This window comes from Hippoglossus stenolepis, chromosome 10 (assembly GCF_022539355.2).
Source record: "Hippoglossus stenolepis isolate QCI-W04-F060 chromosome 10, HSTE1.2, whole genome shotgun sequence".
Taxonomy (NCBI): Eukaryota; Metazoa; Chordata; class Actinopteri; order Pleuronectiformes; family Pleuronectidae; genus Hippoglossus; species Hippoglossus stenolepis.
Window position 1 is genome coordinate 6421715 of NC_061492.1, and position 18167 is coordinate 6439881.

At 44.9% G+C, this 18167-nt stretch overlaps 2 protein-coding genes across 22 annotated transcripts in view; both read right to left on the reverse strand.

The window, feature by feature from the left end:
• Positions 1 to 6778, reverse strand: part of tnika (TRAF2 and NCK interacting kinase a) — a 60039-nt gene extending 53261 nt beyond the window's left edge. For 11 of the 20 annotated variants that reach the window (XM_035167760.2, XM_035167765.2, XM_035167758.2 and 8 more), the window contains exon 1: positions 6275 to 6777. In XM_035167760.2, the coding sequence (XP_035023651.1) occupies positions 6275 to 6331 (57 nt within the window). In that variant the 5' untranslated portion in view covers positions 6332 to 6777. Of the gene's footprint in view, positions 1 to 6274 lie in introns of all 20 variants that reach the window. The other 9 variants (XM_035167769.2, XM_035167768.2, XM_035167763.2 and 6 more) reach the window with 2 other exon arrangements.
• The window catches only part of pld1a (phospholipase D1a), a 43269-nt gene that overhangs the window by 2237 nt on the left and 22865 nt on the right, over positions 1 to 18167 (reverse strand). Inside the window, exons 14-26 of one of the 2 annotated variants that reach the window (XR_007033018.1) lie at positions 17982 to 18167; positions 17467 to 17680; positions 16978 to 17106; positions 16505 to 16623; positions 16044 to 16157; positions 14787 to 14897; positions 14391 to 14479; positions 14173 to 14286; positions 13984 to 14033; positions 13744 to 13878; positions 13136 to 13289; positions 12533 to 12650; positions 10648 to 11818 (exon numbers count right to left, since the gene is read on the reverse strand). Coding sequence is in view for 1 of the 2 variants with exons in the window: in XM_035168048.2 (XP_035023939.1) it covers positions 11594 to 11818; positions 12533 to 12650; positions 13136 to 13289; positions 13744 to 13878; positions 13984 to 14033; positions 14173 to 14286; positions 14391 to 14479; positions 14787 to 14897; positions 16044 to 16157; positions 16505 to 16623; positions 16978 to 17106; positions 17467 to 17680; positions 17982 to 18167 (1758 nt within the window). In the remaining variant the exon portion in view is untranslated. Of the gene's footprint in view, positions 1 to 9665; positions 11819 to 12532; positions 12651 to 13135; positions 13290 to 13743; positions 13879 to 13983; positions 14034 to 14172; positions 14287 to 14390; positions 14480 to 14786; positions 14898 to 16043; positions 16158 to 16504; positions 16624 to 16977; positions 17107 to 17466; positions 17681 to 17981 lie in introns of those variants that run through there. The other variant, XM_035168048.2, reaches the window with a different exon arrangement.

The window sequence follows — 18167 nt, forward strand, 5'->3', positions numbered from 1 at the left end:
TGATAAAAATATAGCACGATATCATTCATATTTCATAGGCCACTTGCAGAACGAGCTCTCAGCGTGAGCCAGGCCTTGTCAGCGTCAGCGTCTGCCTGCGTCCGCGTCTGTGGTTAAGAATTCCCTAAGACCGGAGCCCCTTCCTCTTTTTCACCATGTTGTGTTCGCGCTGAGCGTTTCGCAGAGTCACCTGACTGCCACATGACCTCGCTGGCGACCAATGAATCACAGAGCTGCTGAATAACAGTAACGGGATAAATATAGCTGCGAAAAACCACATGAAAAGTGCTGAGACGAGAAGGAATCGAGACGGGATGAACACACAAACATCACTTTGACTCTGCACATTTTTTCATATCTTATCCACCAGCATTCAAAATGATCTCATGGCAGATCAGACATCTGGACATTTTCCAAACCCACAAAGTGACATGACTCTCTTCGATTTCTATGAGAACAGCTTTAAAGAAAAGTTCGATTTGCTTTTCACACAACAGCAGCGATGATGTGTGTCGCAATTGAGCTTTTGAGATATATACGACTCGCTTTGCCTAACCTCGCTCGCCACTTATCTCAGAGTGTGAGGAACAACAATATTATCTTGCCAGCGTTCGGTGCCAAATTCAAAGCATCGTTCGAGCAAAACTAGGATGAAGAAGAATCAGAAAAAGGAGATTGGATGCAGCGCTGGATCCATTATTTTCTCCAAACAGTGGATCATATCAGTCCATGTGCAGCATGAGCCATTAGAAATAATGGGTTTTAGAGTGCAGGGCATGGAGTTCTTGTGAAGGCCTCTTAACATGTGTGATGACTTTCACTGACTGCATTTGTTCTTTCATTCCACAACCTAACCTTAATCCTAATTAAGCTAATGCTAAGTCCAACCCGGAAACAAGGACAAACTGTTCTTTCAAAGATATTTTCAGGCGATCCAATCACAGCTCAAAATACAAGTGCGAACACATTTTATCTTATCGGCGATTTTATCTGTCAACAACAAACCTGACATTCTATTGGTTGGGGCATTTTTTACAGGCTTGTTGCGCAAGACAATTCAAGTGCCAGTGTTTCACGTGCACAGAAACAACAAGAGGAGAAGAGCTGAACCGCATTGGTTTGACCACAAGCAGGTGCTACTGAATGCGAGCGCAGGGTTTCGAGTGAAAGCGTTTTTTTGAGACAGCGAGGATACTTTTACCTGGTGCTACATTAATTGTGTTAACGCAGTAAAACACCCGGTGATGTCATAGTCACAGCATTAAAAGAAACAGGGAGACAAAGTCGTCATTCACCCTGATCGTTTCTTTAGTTGATGTGGTGCCCAGTGTGAATGTTAAGTGCATGTTTCAGTGCGGCAGACAGCAGCCAGGTGAGTGCTGCTGTTAGTGTCTGTAGAAAGTGAATTACAGAGGAGTGAGGGGGGGATTGAATTAGAGACCCTAAGAGGATGATGGGAGTCAAGCTGGGGCCGGGTCTGCCTCTTTTAAAACCACTTACACTTAACAACATGGCTCTCCACCGCTTGCTTTTCACAAGGAGACGCTGTGGTAGCCTAATTCCCAGTACATCTCACCCAGACACGTACAGTACACTAACAGGAGTCAACTCTTAATCACAGATTTGCAGCCCGCAGGAGATGATCCGCGCCCCACAGAGTTTGTTCTAGCGACGCTGATGAACCCGTGCGCTGCTCGCCTCTCGCTCCGTCTCTGCCAAACGTGTCATTCTCACACCTTGTCCCGTCACCTCTCGGCTCCGTCCCTTCGTCCCCTTCATCATTCATCTTTGCTCCGCAATATTGGCCTGTCGCTCTCTCCCTCTGTCGCTCCATCCATCTCTCCTGCCTTGCTGCCCTGCACCGTGCGAGTCAGACACAACGGAGGGACTCAGCTCCTACTATGGACTTGTTTACATGCACACGATTCCTCCGAGCGCTTCAGATGGAGTGCGAGTGTATTCGTTGTGTGTTAGAGCATGAGAGGAAAATAAAAGCGAATTGGAGCGAGCGTGCTTGTGCATATTATACCTAATGCATCGATAAATGCCTTGTTGACATAATATATGTTACGATTTAAAGTTGTGATCCAGAAGATCACAGTGTTTGTTTATGTTTTTTATGTTCCGACAACATTTTGTGCAGATTGCTGAGTTGTTTACGTTTTGCAAAATTCATTGGGAAATCAAAAGAGCGTGGCTGACACTGAGATGACTTTTTTCCTTGAATTTGATTTACCATATCTTAGCTGCACAGAAACCGGGCAAACACTATAAATAACTGGTGATATTGCTTGAAATATAAAATACTTAATTTCCACTGCACGGGAAGGAAAGCCTGCCTTCATGCTACATGTTTTTTCGGAAGTGGACTGAGTTACTTTCTTATATCAACTATATCAGGAAGAAAAATATACATTTCTATTACAATGCCAGTGATTACAAATGGAATTTGACCGCTTCAAATAATCAACTTCATATTTCAGAGCTAACATGGTGGAGTTTGTGCGGCGGAGAGTTAAAGACTTGATGCAGCTCCATCAGTGACTTGGGGGGGGGAAATAGGTCAACTAGAAGCAGGCGGGCAGAGTGGAGAGGAGGGTGGGAGGGAGAGGGGCATTTCTCAGCGACAGACTGCCATACAGTATATAGACTATTCATGAATAAGCTCTGTGTAAGCCTTGGGCACTGCTGTGGCCCCGTTACTATGGCGTCCATGGTGGAGGGCCGAGGAATGTGGCCTTACTGGGCAACAAGGAATGGAGAAGGAGGGAGGGAGGGGGGTTCTGGAGAGGGGCCTAAGCCTCGGACTACTTTGGTCACCGGTCACATCTCCACCTTCAGCAGAGCCTCTGTCGCTTTCTTCTTCTCTCCCTGCTCCCTTTGTCTCTCCCTGTCTCCCCCAAGAGCTTCACACGTCCTGTTCCTCCCTTCAAATCCATCGATCCTTCCCACTCCCACCGCGTCTTTGTCTCCGTCCTGCTCTGACCGTGTCGCCATCCCCTCATCCTCACCTGCTCCCGCTTTCATCACAGATCTCACACCTGAGTCCCTTCACAGCACATTAGTCTGCTGCCAGTGTGTGCGTGCCTACTTGTGTGTTTGTGTGTGTGTGTTGTGCTGTGGCTGTACTTCCTGCTGGTTTACCATCTGTTGCTCTCGTCAGCTGACTGGATGAACCCGTGCCTCTGACGCCTCTGACCTGCGTGTGTGCGCACGTGCGCCTATCGTTATTCACATCCAAAACCACCGTCTGTATGAAGACCACAGCGTTTCAACCTCTCCGGCTCGTTTTTGGCTGTCACCGTGAGTCACAGCGAGACAGGAAACAGCGGTGACACGTCTGCGAGCGCATCTAACTTTGGCCTTTCCCACTCGAGTGAAACATACAGCGTCTGCACAGGTGGAGCCGGGGGGTTGATGCGTGACACCGGCAAATGTGGCCGAGACCAGGGAAGGCATAAGGAGGAAGACGGTGGGAAGAAGCGCAGAGACAGCAAACATGAAAAGCCACTTCTCTCTCCTCACTCCACTTCCCACTCAGTTCTGTCTGTTTCTTTGTGTCTGCTCTTTCTTTCTGTGTGTGTGTGTGTGTGTACATGTGAGAGATGGTCAGTGTTCCTAAACCCAGCAGAGTGCAAGAGCTAGCCCTGCGACCACCCCCCTCCGTCACACAGACACACAAACAACACAACCCCCCCCATCATCAGCACCAATGCCAGTATTATAATCAGCCACCCCCCTCCCCATCTCACCAGCCAGCTGACCTACTTCCTGTCTAGCCACTCCAGTAGTTGACTGCACGCTGTCATGTGAGCGTGTGAGCGTGTGTCATGATGAGTAGAAATGCACAGATAATAAAATATGAAGGAGGGGAGCAGAAACTGTTCAGGCTGAGACATGCCCGTTCAGACACTGCGTTTAGGGATTAATCTTTTTTAGGATCTGGATGTTTATCAGGAACCGTTATGACGCTACCCTATTAAAACATTTCCCTGGAAGTTGGGATGCAGGTTTGGGCAGGAGAGAGAGAACAAAACGAAACCAAAGTGAAATATTCCAAACCCACGATGTGTATCATCCAATTCTAAATGTCACCTCTAAATTTTTAACGAAGCTCAACTGCACAACAAGAGTTTGAAGTGAGTCACCCGTCTGCAGGACAGGGGAGTTTGTGACGCTGAGGAATTCTGACATCTTTTTTTTCTTCCAGAGAAATCATATTCTGGAAAAAACGACAAGCTTCTAAAAGACGTCGTGTTTCAAAAAGGTGTCATATAAATTTGCATTATTTCAGAAACTTGTCATGTAGAAGTAAAAAAAAATAAAGGGCCGTGCATGCGTGTGTCCCCTCAGCTGCATGTGAGTCACAGGAAGAGACGGGCGCTTGACATGCCTCTGAAATAATGGGACATGCATGGGCTGACTCCCTAAGCCCACAGACCCTTCCCTCCTCTTCCTCATCTACTCTCTCTGCATCAATCTCCATCTCCTCCTCATCCTCCTATTCTTTCATGTCCTCCTTTCTGCTCTCCCCCCGCCAGCGAGAACACACTACAGGTGAAAACCTCAAAAGGTGGCGTTTGTTGTCGACACTCGGTTCGACTCCCCAGTGAACGTTACCCTTCGTGCAGGCGGCGCAGGGAGAGATAATTCCTAAAGACGGAGCAGCTGGCAGATAGACGACGAGGTGGATTGAGTCAGTCAGACAAGAGGCTGGAGGAACAGGTGATAAAAGTGATGGAAAGCAGCAGGAGTGACATGTACACCAGCATGTCGTCCCTGCTTCGGATGAGCAGTTGTGACTGAAGCACAAACAGCGACACGCACACATGCACGCCGAGACAGAAAGAGACAGGCAGAGAGACGGACGAGAGCTGGGCTGCGAAAGCGGACAAGCAGACACGATCCAGCCCGACAAGGACACAGGTAAATAGAGGCGGGCAGACAACAACTGCATTGTGTGTGTCTGTGCGATGTGGTCAGGTGTCTCAGAGCAGAACAGGTCTGCAGCTGAAGCATCCCTCACTTGTGTATCAGCCTGGCAGACACCTACACTGCAGAAACACACACACAAAACACACACACACTCAGAATGACACACAGCGTGCCCAGCCAAGCGGAAAACAAACGCGGGTGTTCACGCATAAACGCAAACGTACGAGTGTGTGTGTGTGTGAGCGAGAAAAAGTGTGTGTCTGTGTGTGTGTGTTTGCAGCATATATTCAATGAACAAAAGAACTGGGTATTGCAGCATCCAAGCTTCTGCTTTGGTGGAGTGTAGCCTACAGTGACTACAGGTCAGTTGGCGCTACCTCACACACACACACACACACACACACACACACACACACACACACACACACACACACACACACACACACACACACACACACACACACACACACACACACACACACACACACACACACACAAAGGCTACAGCAGCAAACAGCACAGGACAAATGTCGGTCAATAAAAACTTGAAATGTGAAATCAAGTAACAGTTTCTCACACACAGCCTGGAGAATCAGTGTGTGTGTGTGTGTGTGTAGCACACATTCGATGAACAAAAGAACTGGCTATTGCAGCATGTAAGGCTTCAGCTTTGGTGGAGAGTATAGCCTGGAGTGACTACAGGTCAGTTGACACTCCCTCACACACACACACACACACACAGACACGACACACACACACAGGGTAAAGCAGCACAGGACAAATGTGGACAAATAATAACTTGAAATGTGAAATCAAGTGACAGTTTCGCACACACAGAATCTGGAGAATCTGTGTGTGGGTGTGTGTGTGTGTGTGTGTGTGTGTGTGAAATGGGTTAAATTCCTGTGCTGTCTGAATCAAGGCCTATTAAAGGATGGTTCACTGAAAGAAAAAACACAAACCCCCCTCATCCAGGTCAGCAGAATCACAGCCACACACACAAACACACACACACGCGTACACGCACATGCACACACACACTTGAATGAGGCTTCAGACCAGCAGTGGACGTCTATAAATACATGCATGTATATAACGGGATCTATAATCTGACACACACTGGATGGATGCTCGTCTCCCACACATCCGCCTCTTGCACGCGTGCGCTCCTGCCGGCTGCTGCTATTCAGGGGGAGCGCGCAGTCAGGTGCAGGAAAAGGAAGAGGGGGGGGGAGGAGAAGACGCGCATGCACACACACACACACACACCAGTTTGTTTTAAATAATAATTAAAAAGAAGAAGAAAGAAAGACAACGTTTAAGAGTCGCATCTTCTCACCCTCAGAGCGGAGAGGTCGATCTCGTCCAGGCTCCGCGCCGGAGAGTCGCTCGCCATGATGGAGGAGGAGGAGGAGGAGGCGAAGAGCCGCTCTCCCTTTGCCCCGATATCCTGAGACGGCCTCTGCTGTCACGACGGTGTGGGTCCTCTGCTGTCCCCCCACACCTCCCTCTCTCTCTCTCTCCCTCCGTCTCCTTCTCCGTCTCCTTCTCTCTCTCTGTCTCCTGCACAGCGATGCCTCGGAAGGACACAGAATAAAAAATCAGCGTCCTCCTCCTCCTGCCTCCTCGGTGGTGTGCAGCGGGACGCGCCACGGGCCGGGAGCGCACGGCTACAAGGGGAGAGAGCGCGCCGGGTGCATCGGCCCCTCCAGCTCCATGTCTGCGGGATTAGTAGCTGCAGAGAAACGGTGCAGGGCAGCGGAGAGCAGACTGGTGGTGGTGGTGGTGGTGGTGGAGGAGGAGGAGGTGGTGGTGGTGGTGGTTCTTACAGCCGCTGCTGTGACAGCCGGTTAATACTCAGAGGGGAGGGAGGAGGGAGGAGAGAGGAGGGAGGGAGGAGAGCAGCAAACCACGCCTGCCACTGGGCGGAGTTTGCTGAGGCACCATGGGACTCCCAAAACTTTTTCACCTCAATCCTGTGATGACCCCCCCTCGGGAAAAGGTCCAGAAGAACATCGGGGTCATGACGGGGAAATACAATTAGATGTTTTTGCCAGTTTCCATTTTGAGAATAACATTTAAAATATCAAGGAAAAAAGTCAAAAATAGTCAAAACTAAATCAGAGGAAATCATTTTTTTAAATTTAGCATTTTCTTAATTTCCAATTGAAATATCTGAGAGTTCAGGAATAAAGTCATCATTTAAATAGTTTTTTTTAAAATCCAGAACATTTTATATATACCACAATAAGCAGAAAGGAGAACCTGTGTGGAGTTCCACTTCAAGATCCGACATGTTGTTCACCAACATCTCCAGAGAAACCAGAAAAAACCCTTTCAATAACATACAGATGTAATAATTCATATCCTCAAGCCATCCACGTCCCCTCCTTCATTTAATTATAATAACAACCACAATAATGTGGTGCTGATTACTTGCCAAATAAATAATAAAAAATGTCAGATCTCTTCCCTTCTAGCTGCCTAATGTTCCTCCGTACAGAATAAAGTCGAGAATAACTTGAAATTTCAAGATTAAAGTCAAACCTTTGAGATTATGTCAAATGTTAGTGCATTGATGGCTGCCTCGACAACATGTCTTTGTGTAGATGAATTGGTGAAATTGTTCTGTGTCTGTGCATCTCAGCCACAGAGGCCTTCTTCAGGGCCAATTCAAATGGTTTCCTATGGGCTGTTTCCTCGAGGTAACTCAAGCAGTCACATGATCAGTGTGGACAGGTGAACAGTCACATGACAGATCATGTAAAGCTGGATGTCACGTCAGCTGCCTGCTCCATGTTAGTGGATGGGACACGGACCAATATGTGTAATTTTAGGTACAGTGTTATATTAACATTTTCAGTTCACCTCTCACAACCAAATAATCTCATGTTTCCCAGTAATGAGGTTCTCCACAGACTTAGTTCTGTTCTCGAAGCTGGGATATCCTGAGTAAGTACAGTTTGAGGTACTTGTATTTTACTTGAGTAGTTTTTCTTTACACTTAATGTGCATACCTTGTTTTCAGTGCTCTAAATTTATTCAACAGCTTTAGTAACAGATTCCGATTCTAAACACTACAGATTGCTGTGATGAATTAGAGTAAACCACCTGACAGTATTTATATTAACTTTATTTAACCAGGAAGTAGAGCTCTGCGGAATACGAGCTGTCATTCAAAATAAATTCCTGCTCTGCATTAAAAAGAAAATCATGAACATCAACCTCCACCGAGGCCAAATTGCCCAAACTCATAAATATCAGTCCCCTGAACAAGCCTGTTGTTTTTAATCCATGATTTAGTCTCTGAGAAATCAATACAAATGTTGAAAAACACAATAAACACTTTCTAGTTTGAAGGGTGAGGAATTATTTTTTTTCGGACCTCGGTTCTTTCAAACTCAAACCCCTCATTTGCTAAAACATTGACTTAACCCTGAAAAAATGTTTGGCTCCATCCAGAGCCACTTTTGACAAATAACTGGTTTCACAGCAGACAGCACCACACCAATAACCCCATCACACGCCCTCATGGTGAAAATCACGTTTCTGTTCCGTCAGGCACATCAGAGTGGCCGAGCCGCTCTGCTCTGGGATGTGAGCAGTTGGGACTTGTCAGTCCCATTTGTAGGGTGAATTGAATGCTGTGTGCAGCAGCCAAGATCCACCTCTGAATGTCATTCTTTTGTATTTTGTCATGAAACAAAACCTGAGTATCGACTTCCAGGGAAATTTGTCTGATGCCAACATGTTAAATGAGACCTGGCACAGGTAGTGGGACAACAGCTTCATGCTTCTCTGGAACTTAGCTGTTGGCCCGAGGTGTTGAACAACAATTTACAACAACAATAACTCTCTTTTTTCTTGACATTTCAGTTTGTGAAACCGCACGCTAGTCGTGTGCGACAGTGTTTTCTGACAAAAGTTTAGATTTAAGACAAACAAAAACTGGAAATCCCACACAGAGGTTATATGCCTCCACCAACCAGTGCAGTTTCCGTGTAGCTAGTGATTCAAAGTTGAAGAAATTCCCTCAAGGCACAAATTTTCACATTTCCTATTTCCTTAGGGTTTTAATCCTGTCAAATACAATTTTTCTGGTCCATTCTGCAAATTGAAGAGGCCAAAAACATGTTTCCGGTGAGACCACCGTGACCTTTGACAACCAAAATCTTCTCAGTTAACCAATGAGTCTAAGTGAACATGTGTGCCAAATTTTTAAGAACCATAGAAGCATATAAATCCATAAACTAGGCCTTAAAAATTCTAGAAAACATTCAATAAATAATTAACTTTAACATTAAATTGCTTTTCAATGCTGATGGCTAATGGTTAATTTTACTTTCTTATGATTAGTAAGAGAATAAAAAAAATACTATTAATCATTCCATTTTCTGATCATTTACTCTTTCATGTATTTTACAGATATATAAAAACAAAATGTACAATAAAGAAATGACGTGAAAAACAAAACAAGGTTGTAGGCCGGAATAAAGATGTGCGACACATTATTTCCTTCACGTTTAATCCTTTAATCCTTAAAATGTTTCCTGCTGAAGATGACTAGTTCATTATGTCCTGGGAAACAGGTCAACGGAAAATTATTGTTGTGCAACGAATATTTCGTAGCCTGTTGAATAGTGAATTCCCTGTTCGGTTTGTCTTTGTGTTCCTGTGACATGCAAATGAAAACAAGCTCATTGTCTCAACTGCCAAAGAAATAAAAAACGTTTCAAAGATCAGTTTTATTTGTCGTTTAGCCACATAATTTACGAGTTACACTGTTGTAAATGGGCGGATAGAAATTAGTAACATCAACTGTACAAAAAGAGCGTTGTGGACAAACAAGAGTGGAAGCGAGATCAGCTAAAGACTCGTCACGTGGTGGTTATGAAAAAGAAAAAGAGGCTTAAATATAAATCCACAAACATCCATACGAGCTCACATTAAAAACGATAAATGTTTAAAGAATGTTAAATGATTCATATATTCCATGAATATTGCACTGACAAAGATAGCGAGGGGTAAACAATGCAGGCGATATTGTCGAAATCAATAAAAAAGCGAAAATAATAGTCTTGTCTTTGCGGAGACAAAGAGCACAATGTTTCAGAACATTATCGCTCCAGTTAACATTTATCACTTTCCTGGTCCCATTAAAAAGAAATCTATATTTCATTACAAGACTCCATACAATGCATTTATTTCTGATGTATTTATCACTTCACAGGAATCGACCCTTTGTGAGAAAACCAAAGACGTTCAGTGAAAATACAACTACACACGTTGACTCCTCATTCTAGAAGCTCAGCCTCCACCCTTTCATAACCGCAGTAACGATCTTTAACGATACATTTTCTGCATGTGTTTGTAAATGAGACAAAGGAGTGGTTATTCAATTAACTTCACATTCCAGGGGGTTGGTGATCAAACCAGACGCTCGGACAGGTTTTAAAAATTAAAACAAATTAGTCAAGACATTGGTATTTACAAGACAAACTGGATAACATAAGAGAACAAAACGAGTGGAAACGTACAAAAAAGCAGTTTCAAGCTGAATCTTCATATTTGAAAGTTTCGCTCCAGGCGTCAGTCACATGATATAATTTGTATTTTCACTGTTTACGTTGTTTCAAAGACTGTGTTTCTGCATTTAATAGAAAACCTTCACCATAAGGACACTGACACCTCAAAACTCTTCCATTACTGTACACACACACACACACACACACACACACACTGTATTCTTAAGAGGCTAGCACCATCTGTTGAGCAAAAAAGGAATTGCTGCTTATCAAACTTGTGGGCAGATTGTCTCGTCCAGCCTCTGATGTCGAGCACAAGCGTCTTCACAACAAATAGAGTTGAATGAGCTTTTGCAGCCAAATCGGCTCAACACCTCGATTCACTTCGATGTCCGCAGAATAGAGCTGTGTCCCATAGTTGTCTCTCACAAAACATCTTCCAGACAGAAAGTTAAAAATGCCTCCACTGGGGGTTTCTGTGATTGGTACATGCATTAGTCATCAAGATCGGTAAATCATGCACCACCGCTGAACGAGTAAAATTGTCTTGTGTGCACGTGCGAGCACAGTGACGAGCGAGCACACGTCACGTATTAGAAATCCAAGACACATTTGAGATATAAAAAAAAAAGAGATTTTAAATTTGTGTGGAGCAGCACGTAGACGAGCTCAGCGACTCCTCTGTCCGCTCACGTGCGGCACATTGAGCACGAACGCACCTTACGAGCTTGTATCGAACATTACAAATTCATTCTTAAACCAGGAGCTGTGTATTTATTAGCAGTGTTGTCACTCTGGTCCCTTCACAAAACCTTTTTCTTTAAATCTCCACAATTTCAATGCGACCACAATGCATCCAGAACTGTCCACAAGTGCGAAGTCTTCTTGTTCTTCATAAATTTTAGTGCTTACCCCTTCGAGCTCACTTGCCACCGTTTAGTGTTTTTCAGTGGCAACAGATTTGAGAGATTTGTCGATGCCCAGCCGAGTCGTAAACCCGCCTCTCGTCTCTAGATCACACACATCAGAAATGATCTCTTACAAAAAAATCCAGCTGATGATGACGACGATCACAGTCCAGAGACTCGAGATGAAACACGTGTGAAAAGCAGGTGGCGATCTTTTCACGTCCTTTACGTCCAGATCTCCGTTGGGACCATGGCCTCCTTCGACCCCACAGAGGGCATGAGGTTGTGCTCGGACAGGAAGTCCAGAGGAAACTGGACCAAGAAGCCGCGGATTTTGCGCAGCTCCTCTTGAGCGCGGGCCGAGTCGGTCTGGGCCAGGCCCGGTTTGGACTGGAACTGCTCCAGCTCAGACATGTTCCTCACCAGGGACGAGGGGAGGCAGCGGAACACCTGCAGGGAAACACACATGTAAATACTGTAAACATACTGCTGCTGAAGCCCATTACTTGGGTTTAGACTGAAATATCTCATCGAGTATTGGATGAACTCCCAAGATATTTAGAAAAAGCATTTAAAGGTTAAAGAAAATACCCACACATGCACTTTAACCTTATTCATCCTTCAGGCGGCGTTTTCTAATGTGACATGTATGTTGTTGTTTTTTTTAGATGTGATAGAACTTAGTCTTGTCTTTTATGTGTGTGGATTAATTTAAAGTTCAAGTAGTTCAAGTTAAGTATCTTAAATTGAATTCAAAGTGAACTTGTAAAATGCGTCAAGCGGAGGAGACGGGGATGAAACTTCATTCTGTGCAAAGCTGTATTCCAAAGTTTACTTCATTTTCAAATTAAAATGAGGGTTCAGCAGTTGCAATTATTCAAATCAAATGGGTAAACATACATCTTCATATATACTCTCCGTCCATTCCCTACACCCTTAGTGGATATTCCCTTTTGATTTAATAAATCCCGACTGTTTACCTTCTCAGACTGCCCACACTGAGGACTGTGGATGTGTCTGACTATTGTTTCTGACACATTTGTGAAATAGCGAACCTGCGTCCTGAGCCTGAGCCCAACTGAGTTTGACAGAGTGCAGCTTGGATTGATGAAAGCAGAACTTTATCTGACAGCTCCAGCACCTAAACCATCACGTCCGACCCACCTTCTCATAAATGGTGGCATTGCGGCCGGCTGTGGTCATCCACACCTCCTTGTAGAAGCGGTCGCTGATGGGGTCCGACGGGTCGATGCTGGTGTCGGTGTGACCTCCGAGGATGGTCCTGGTCAGAGAGAAGGAGAGAGAGGGAGACACGGAAAGGGGGAGGAAACAATGACTTATAAATATAGTGTGGAAAAACTTAAAATATACAAAATACTGTATAATACAATTGTCTCTCTCTTTCATTGTCCGTGTACCATACAAGAATTAAAATTGCTCTGCTGATTCATATTCTGTTATACAAACTATAGCATATATTCTTCCTTCTCTGTATTTACACTTACACTAATATATGTTTAATTTTCTCTTTTATACTAATATATGACCTGTAAAGAAGATTTTGTATGTTTCATACTTTATCTTTTTGTTATATTTGGGTCTGGTTTTCATTTAAGTCACAGCTGGTTTCTGCAAAACCCCACATGTAATTCTATATTTCATTTCAGTATTTTGTGTTTATGTCGTGTGAACTTAACTAAACTAAACAAAAACCAAAAAACGACATAAATAATTAGATAGAAGATGAGAAGCATGCTTCACACACACCTGAAGCATTCCAGGCGTAGCTGCAGTGCGTAGGGTCCAGCCTCATACTCCTGTCCATCCATCACAGACGCCACCTTTTCAGAGTCCTCGACAATCACCGCCACCTCGCTGTCCCGTTTACCCAGCATGCTCCTGTCGTTGATGTTGGCAGAACCTGAAACAAACACAAAAAACAGCATCTCAGCATTCATCTGACTTGCTGTTGGTGTCACTTCTTTATCATGTGGTGGATAACAATCATTTCATGATTTGACTAGATAATGGAAATGAGAGGCTACCAGATAATAAACAACACACACACACACAGATCTTTTGCATATCTGTGGCATATAAACAAAAGCCTTTAATAAGAGTGAGCTGCACCTTATTAGCCAGCAGGTGGCGTAGCCGAGCTAACATACCACTCTCTTTACCACACATATTAAAAGTCGCTCTTCAGTCGCACACATGGAGACAGAAAGAGAAAAAGAGACAGATTTTTGGCTCCGTCACATTTCACTGGTGTCAAGTGTGCGAGTGTTAAGTTGCCTGAAATAATCCCTGGTGAAAACAGCGCAAGAAACAAAAAGAAAAAGGAAGGTGGCAACGCAGATGAGAGACAGACGAACCGATGATGACTGTGTTGTCGTCTGCGATGAGCATCTTGCTGTGGACGTAGATGAGCTCTGTGACCAGGCGTCCCTCCAGCTCAGCGTGAGTCCGCAGCCCGGCGAAGGAGATGTAGTTCATCCACTGGTCGTCCACTGGGATGAGGAGGAAATCAGGAGGATATTATTACACCTCTAAAATCTAACCCCCCATCATCAGGTGTGGGAAAAGTTAATGTCATAATGAATTCTTGTACTCACTCTCTTTTTTCAGCTGCGATATGATGGAGTACTCTCCTCTGATCATCGTTCTGAGGAGACAGGGAGATTTAAACCAATCAAAAAGTTTATTAAACTCCTTAACTGCAGCAGGCTTCTAATGATACTTCCGCTTGTTTGGTCTCATTTCCCTTCGCTCTTCCTCTCTCCATAAAGTGCACGTGGTTTCACCTGTAGTTGAAGTGCATGACAGCCTGGAGGGCGTTCCCTCCTCCCGTGGTGATGTCCCCCTCAAAACCGGGAAGCAGCGGCGTGACCACGTAGACGCGGTACTTCTTCCCCTCCCTGAGATAAGACACACACGTTCAAGTGCTGTTGTATGACGCAGCATCATCACAGGTAAACAAACACAGGTTTAAAAAGGGGGGTGGGGTGTGGGGGGTAAGTACTTGTGCGCCCTGATGATCCTCTCAATGATGGCGTCTCCGATCTTGTTGTACACCATTCTGTTGTCGGCGCAGCTGATGAAGAACTGGTTCTGAAAGGAGAAGGAAGGTTATGGCTTCTTGGGCTTGATGTCTACAAGCTTAATAATTCTGTCGCGGAGTAATGAATGAACAATGAAGTTGTTTTATTCCACAGTGAAAAGAAACACCGACACCAAAGCACTGGTATTATCTGCAGGAAGCAGCTTATATACCATCATCAGTGTTTTAAGTAGTGCTGCCAAATGAACCAGAGGGAAACAGCTCGGTCCCACCAGACAGAAACAAATGATATACACTTAAACTTAAAAGCCTCGTAATGTCTTGCAGTCTCACATCCTGGCCTCAGAGCTGCTTTACCTCTATGTAGATGTAGTGTTTGCTCTTGGCGATGACCTGGATGTAGGCATTGTGGATGGACTCCTCGTGGTACTTGATGCCTGCCGACCAGTCTGCTGCTGAACGCAACACCTTGTGCACACAGACACAGGATTATTGGAGCATGTATATCAAAAACAGATGGAATTTTGCATCTATTGGAAACAAGTAAGAACAGGAGCCCTGTGGTGCTGCAGCTCATGTATCCAGCCAGAGTTTTCTGTGCATTCAGCTTTGGGTGAAAAACCTGATAACTACTGACATGCATTTGAATTTACTCCAAACAGTTTTCTTGGAAAGTCGTAGCTTCTATGTGTTATGCACTCCTCTGTCGGCAACGGACAATATTTTGGCGCTTCTGGTACAAACAACGGATAAAATAAGACTTTACAAGATCTTACGTTCGCCGTATACTGTTTTAAGTCCAACTGGTTTCCTTAATTTCACGAATCTCCAAACAAAACACTAAAAGTCATACTTTTTGTAGGTTTTTAAGGTCCACATGATATTTTGTCTCAGCTGTATCACTGGTTATCTCCGTATGAAAGCAGATAAAATAAAAAGCCGATCGTGGATTCATTTCTGTTTCTCTCCACGCAGAATGTTTACCTGCAAGCAGTCACAGCCTGCTCAAATGTGATTGGTCCAACTAGAATCAGAAACAGATTCTGTGGATTCACATGAAGAATCTGTCCATATAGATTATATATATTATGTAGAAGGTTATAAATCATCTATAATATACTCAAAGATATCGAGTTTCTTCAGGTGTAGTTTTAAAGGAAAAGATAAGAAAACCATCACTGTCTCCTGAAGCGAAAAACGCGATGGACTCATGACTGCAGGGATCTGCATTCCCTTCTTATTTTAGTCAAACATCTCACCCGAGGGTCAGTTCCTCTCGGCTAAGAAACCTTAAAAGTCAATGGCGAGAGCGAATCGTTGGGAGTTACGTAAGTTTTTGGCCCGTGGAGAGGTCTTCAACGCTCGCTCTCTCTTATCTCGCTCCAGCAGTGCCTGCAGACTGGGATGCAGCGGCTGGAGTGGGAAAGTGGGAGTTCATGGGAGCTCTCGTCTTTTTCTCTGTAATTTTCTACCAGTGGGTTTTTTCTGGGGTTTTTGGTCCATGGTCGGCTTTTAGCTCCCAGTTTGTCATTTTGTGTAATTTAAAAAGGAAAAAAATCCAGCATGTTTCTTTTATTGTGTGGGTGCAAGCGTGTACTTGGCGTGTCCGCTTACTTGTACTTTGGCATTGGTGCAGTCAGGGACTTGGTATCTGAGCTCGTTGGCACTGGAGTGCGACTTGGGAAGTAGAAATGGATAAGACAGAGAGCGATACTTTGGCTTCATGATCTGTAGGAGGGAACGAGATGTTCAGCACAGAGAAGGTAAATATAGAGGCGGTGGAAAAGAAGTGGAAAAGCAGGGAGGGAAGTTGGTGCCACGGAAAACAGGATTGTGAGTCTTTTTTTCCACCGATCCAGCCAAAAAATGTGCAGTGATGTAGTGATTCAGCGTTTCCCTTAAATTTCACATCGGTTTCCTCATGTTTCCTGTAATTACAACCCTGAATTTGCCATACTGTAAAAAAAATAAATATAAAAATAACATTAACAAGTCTACAAAACTCTAAATCCTGCTCTACATCCCTGTGTGTGATGGCTGAGATGCAGTGTGTGTGTGTGTGTGTGTTCACGTGCCTTCGTGAAGTTCCAGCGCTGAATGAAGTGTCTGGCCGCGTCCCGGGCGGCTCTGCCATGAACCACCGAGGCGATGTCGTGCCAAGGCATTCTGGGCTGGGTGTATCTGTCGATGAAGTCTGGAGGAGAGGAGGAGAGGGAAGGAAAGAAATGAGGGGAAAAGGGTGGAAATGGGAGAAGACATGAGAAGAGAAGGATAAAAAGATCAAATGTTTCATATGCTGCTCAGATGTACTCGAGATTTTCCAGATTTCCTCACATTTGTATGTAAGAGAGGAAAAATCACAAGACTCAGACTTAGTACAGGAATGTGAACGGAAAAGAATTTAAACCTGGCAAGAGTGGGAGCTTTTCAGAGTAAGACCTAAATAATGAAGTGTGTGACTTTGTGTGTGTGTGTGTGTGTGTGTGTGTGTGTGTGTGTGTGTGTGTGTGTGTGTGTGTGTGTGTGTGTGTGTGTGTGTGTGTCTGACCATCAAAAGGTTTCTCCAGCTGGATCCAGTCCTTGTAGACGAAGTTGCAGTAGTCTTTTCCGTGCCAGAAGCGAGTGTTGCCTTGTAGTTCTCCGACCCCGGTCTTCAGGCTTTTCACTGAACCACTCCCTACACACACACACACACACACACACACACACACACACACACACACACACACACACACACACACACACACACACACACACACACACACACACACACACACACACACACAAAAACATCGTGGTAAAAGAGCTGCAGTCACAGTATATAGTGCTTTTATTCTGAGGATCTTTACAATGTTCCTCTGATTCATCCATTCTCCCCCACACCAACACAACAATGTCGGAGCGGAGGTAGCAGAGGGTGTTTTTGCCAAAACATGAGGAGCTTAAAGTTTTCTTGCAACGCTCACTCACTCACTCACTCACTCACTCACGCTCCACTGTCTTTTTCCACTGTCTTTTCTCTTTCATGTGAACGTACCCGCACTGTCCACACTGCTGACGCTGTCCGCGTGCTGCAGGGTGTGTTTATGCAGGTGCTTGTACAGACTGAAGCGAGCCCGCCTATTGCGACCAATCCCCTTCAGCTTGGGTAATTCCACCGGGTCACCAGGCGGCGTCCCCTGTCCGTTGCGCTCCGAGACGCCGTCGACAGAGGACACGCCCTTACTGAAGGAAGTGTTGGCGGATCCAGCCTAAGGTCATGGAGAAAAGTTATAGATTACATAGTGCAGGTTAATAAGTTAATGAGGACCGGTTAAAGTCACAATTCAGGATTTATTCCCTTGGGACTAAATCAAACTTGCTGTAGCAAAAGTTTGGATTGTAAATCTTTTGTTGGATTAAGGCTTAATGATTAAAGATCAGTGGTGTAGAATGAAATTGATTTCTCCATTTTCCATATTTAAATCTTGTGTGGAGGTAACTTGGTTGTCTATAGATCCACAGAGTGAACAGGCAGTTTTTTACCTTGTTGTGTGTATTTGTGTGTCTGACCTGCTCCAGGGCCACGGAACGCGTCACACTGCCGACGTCCGTCAGCCGGTGCTCCCTGTCGTCCCAGCGGCCGTACGCCAGGTCAATCCCGCCCACGAAGGCCACCGATTGGTCAACGACAATGATCTTCTCGTGATGCGCCCACAGGTAGACGGAGGAGGAGACGTGGTCGGGATGACGCATCAC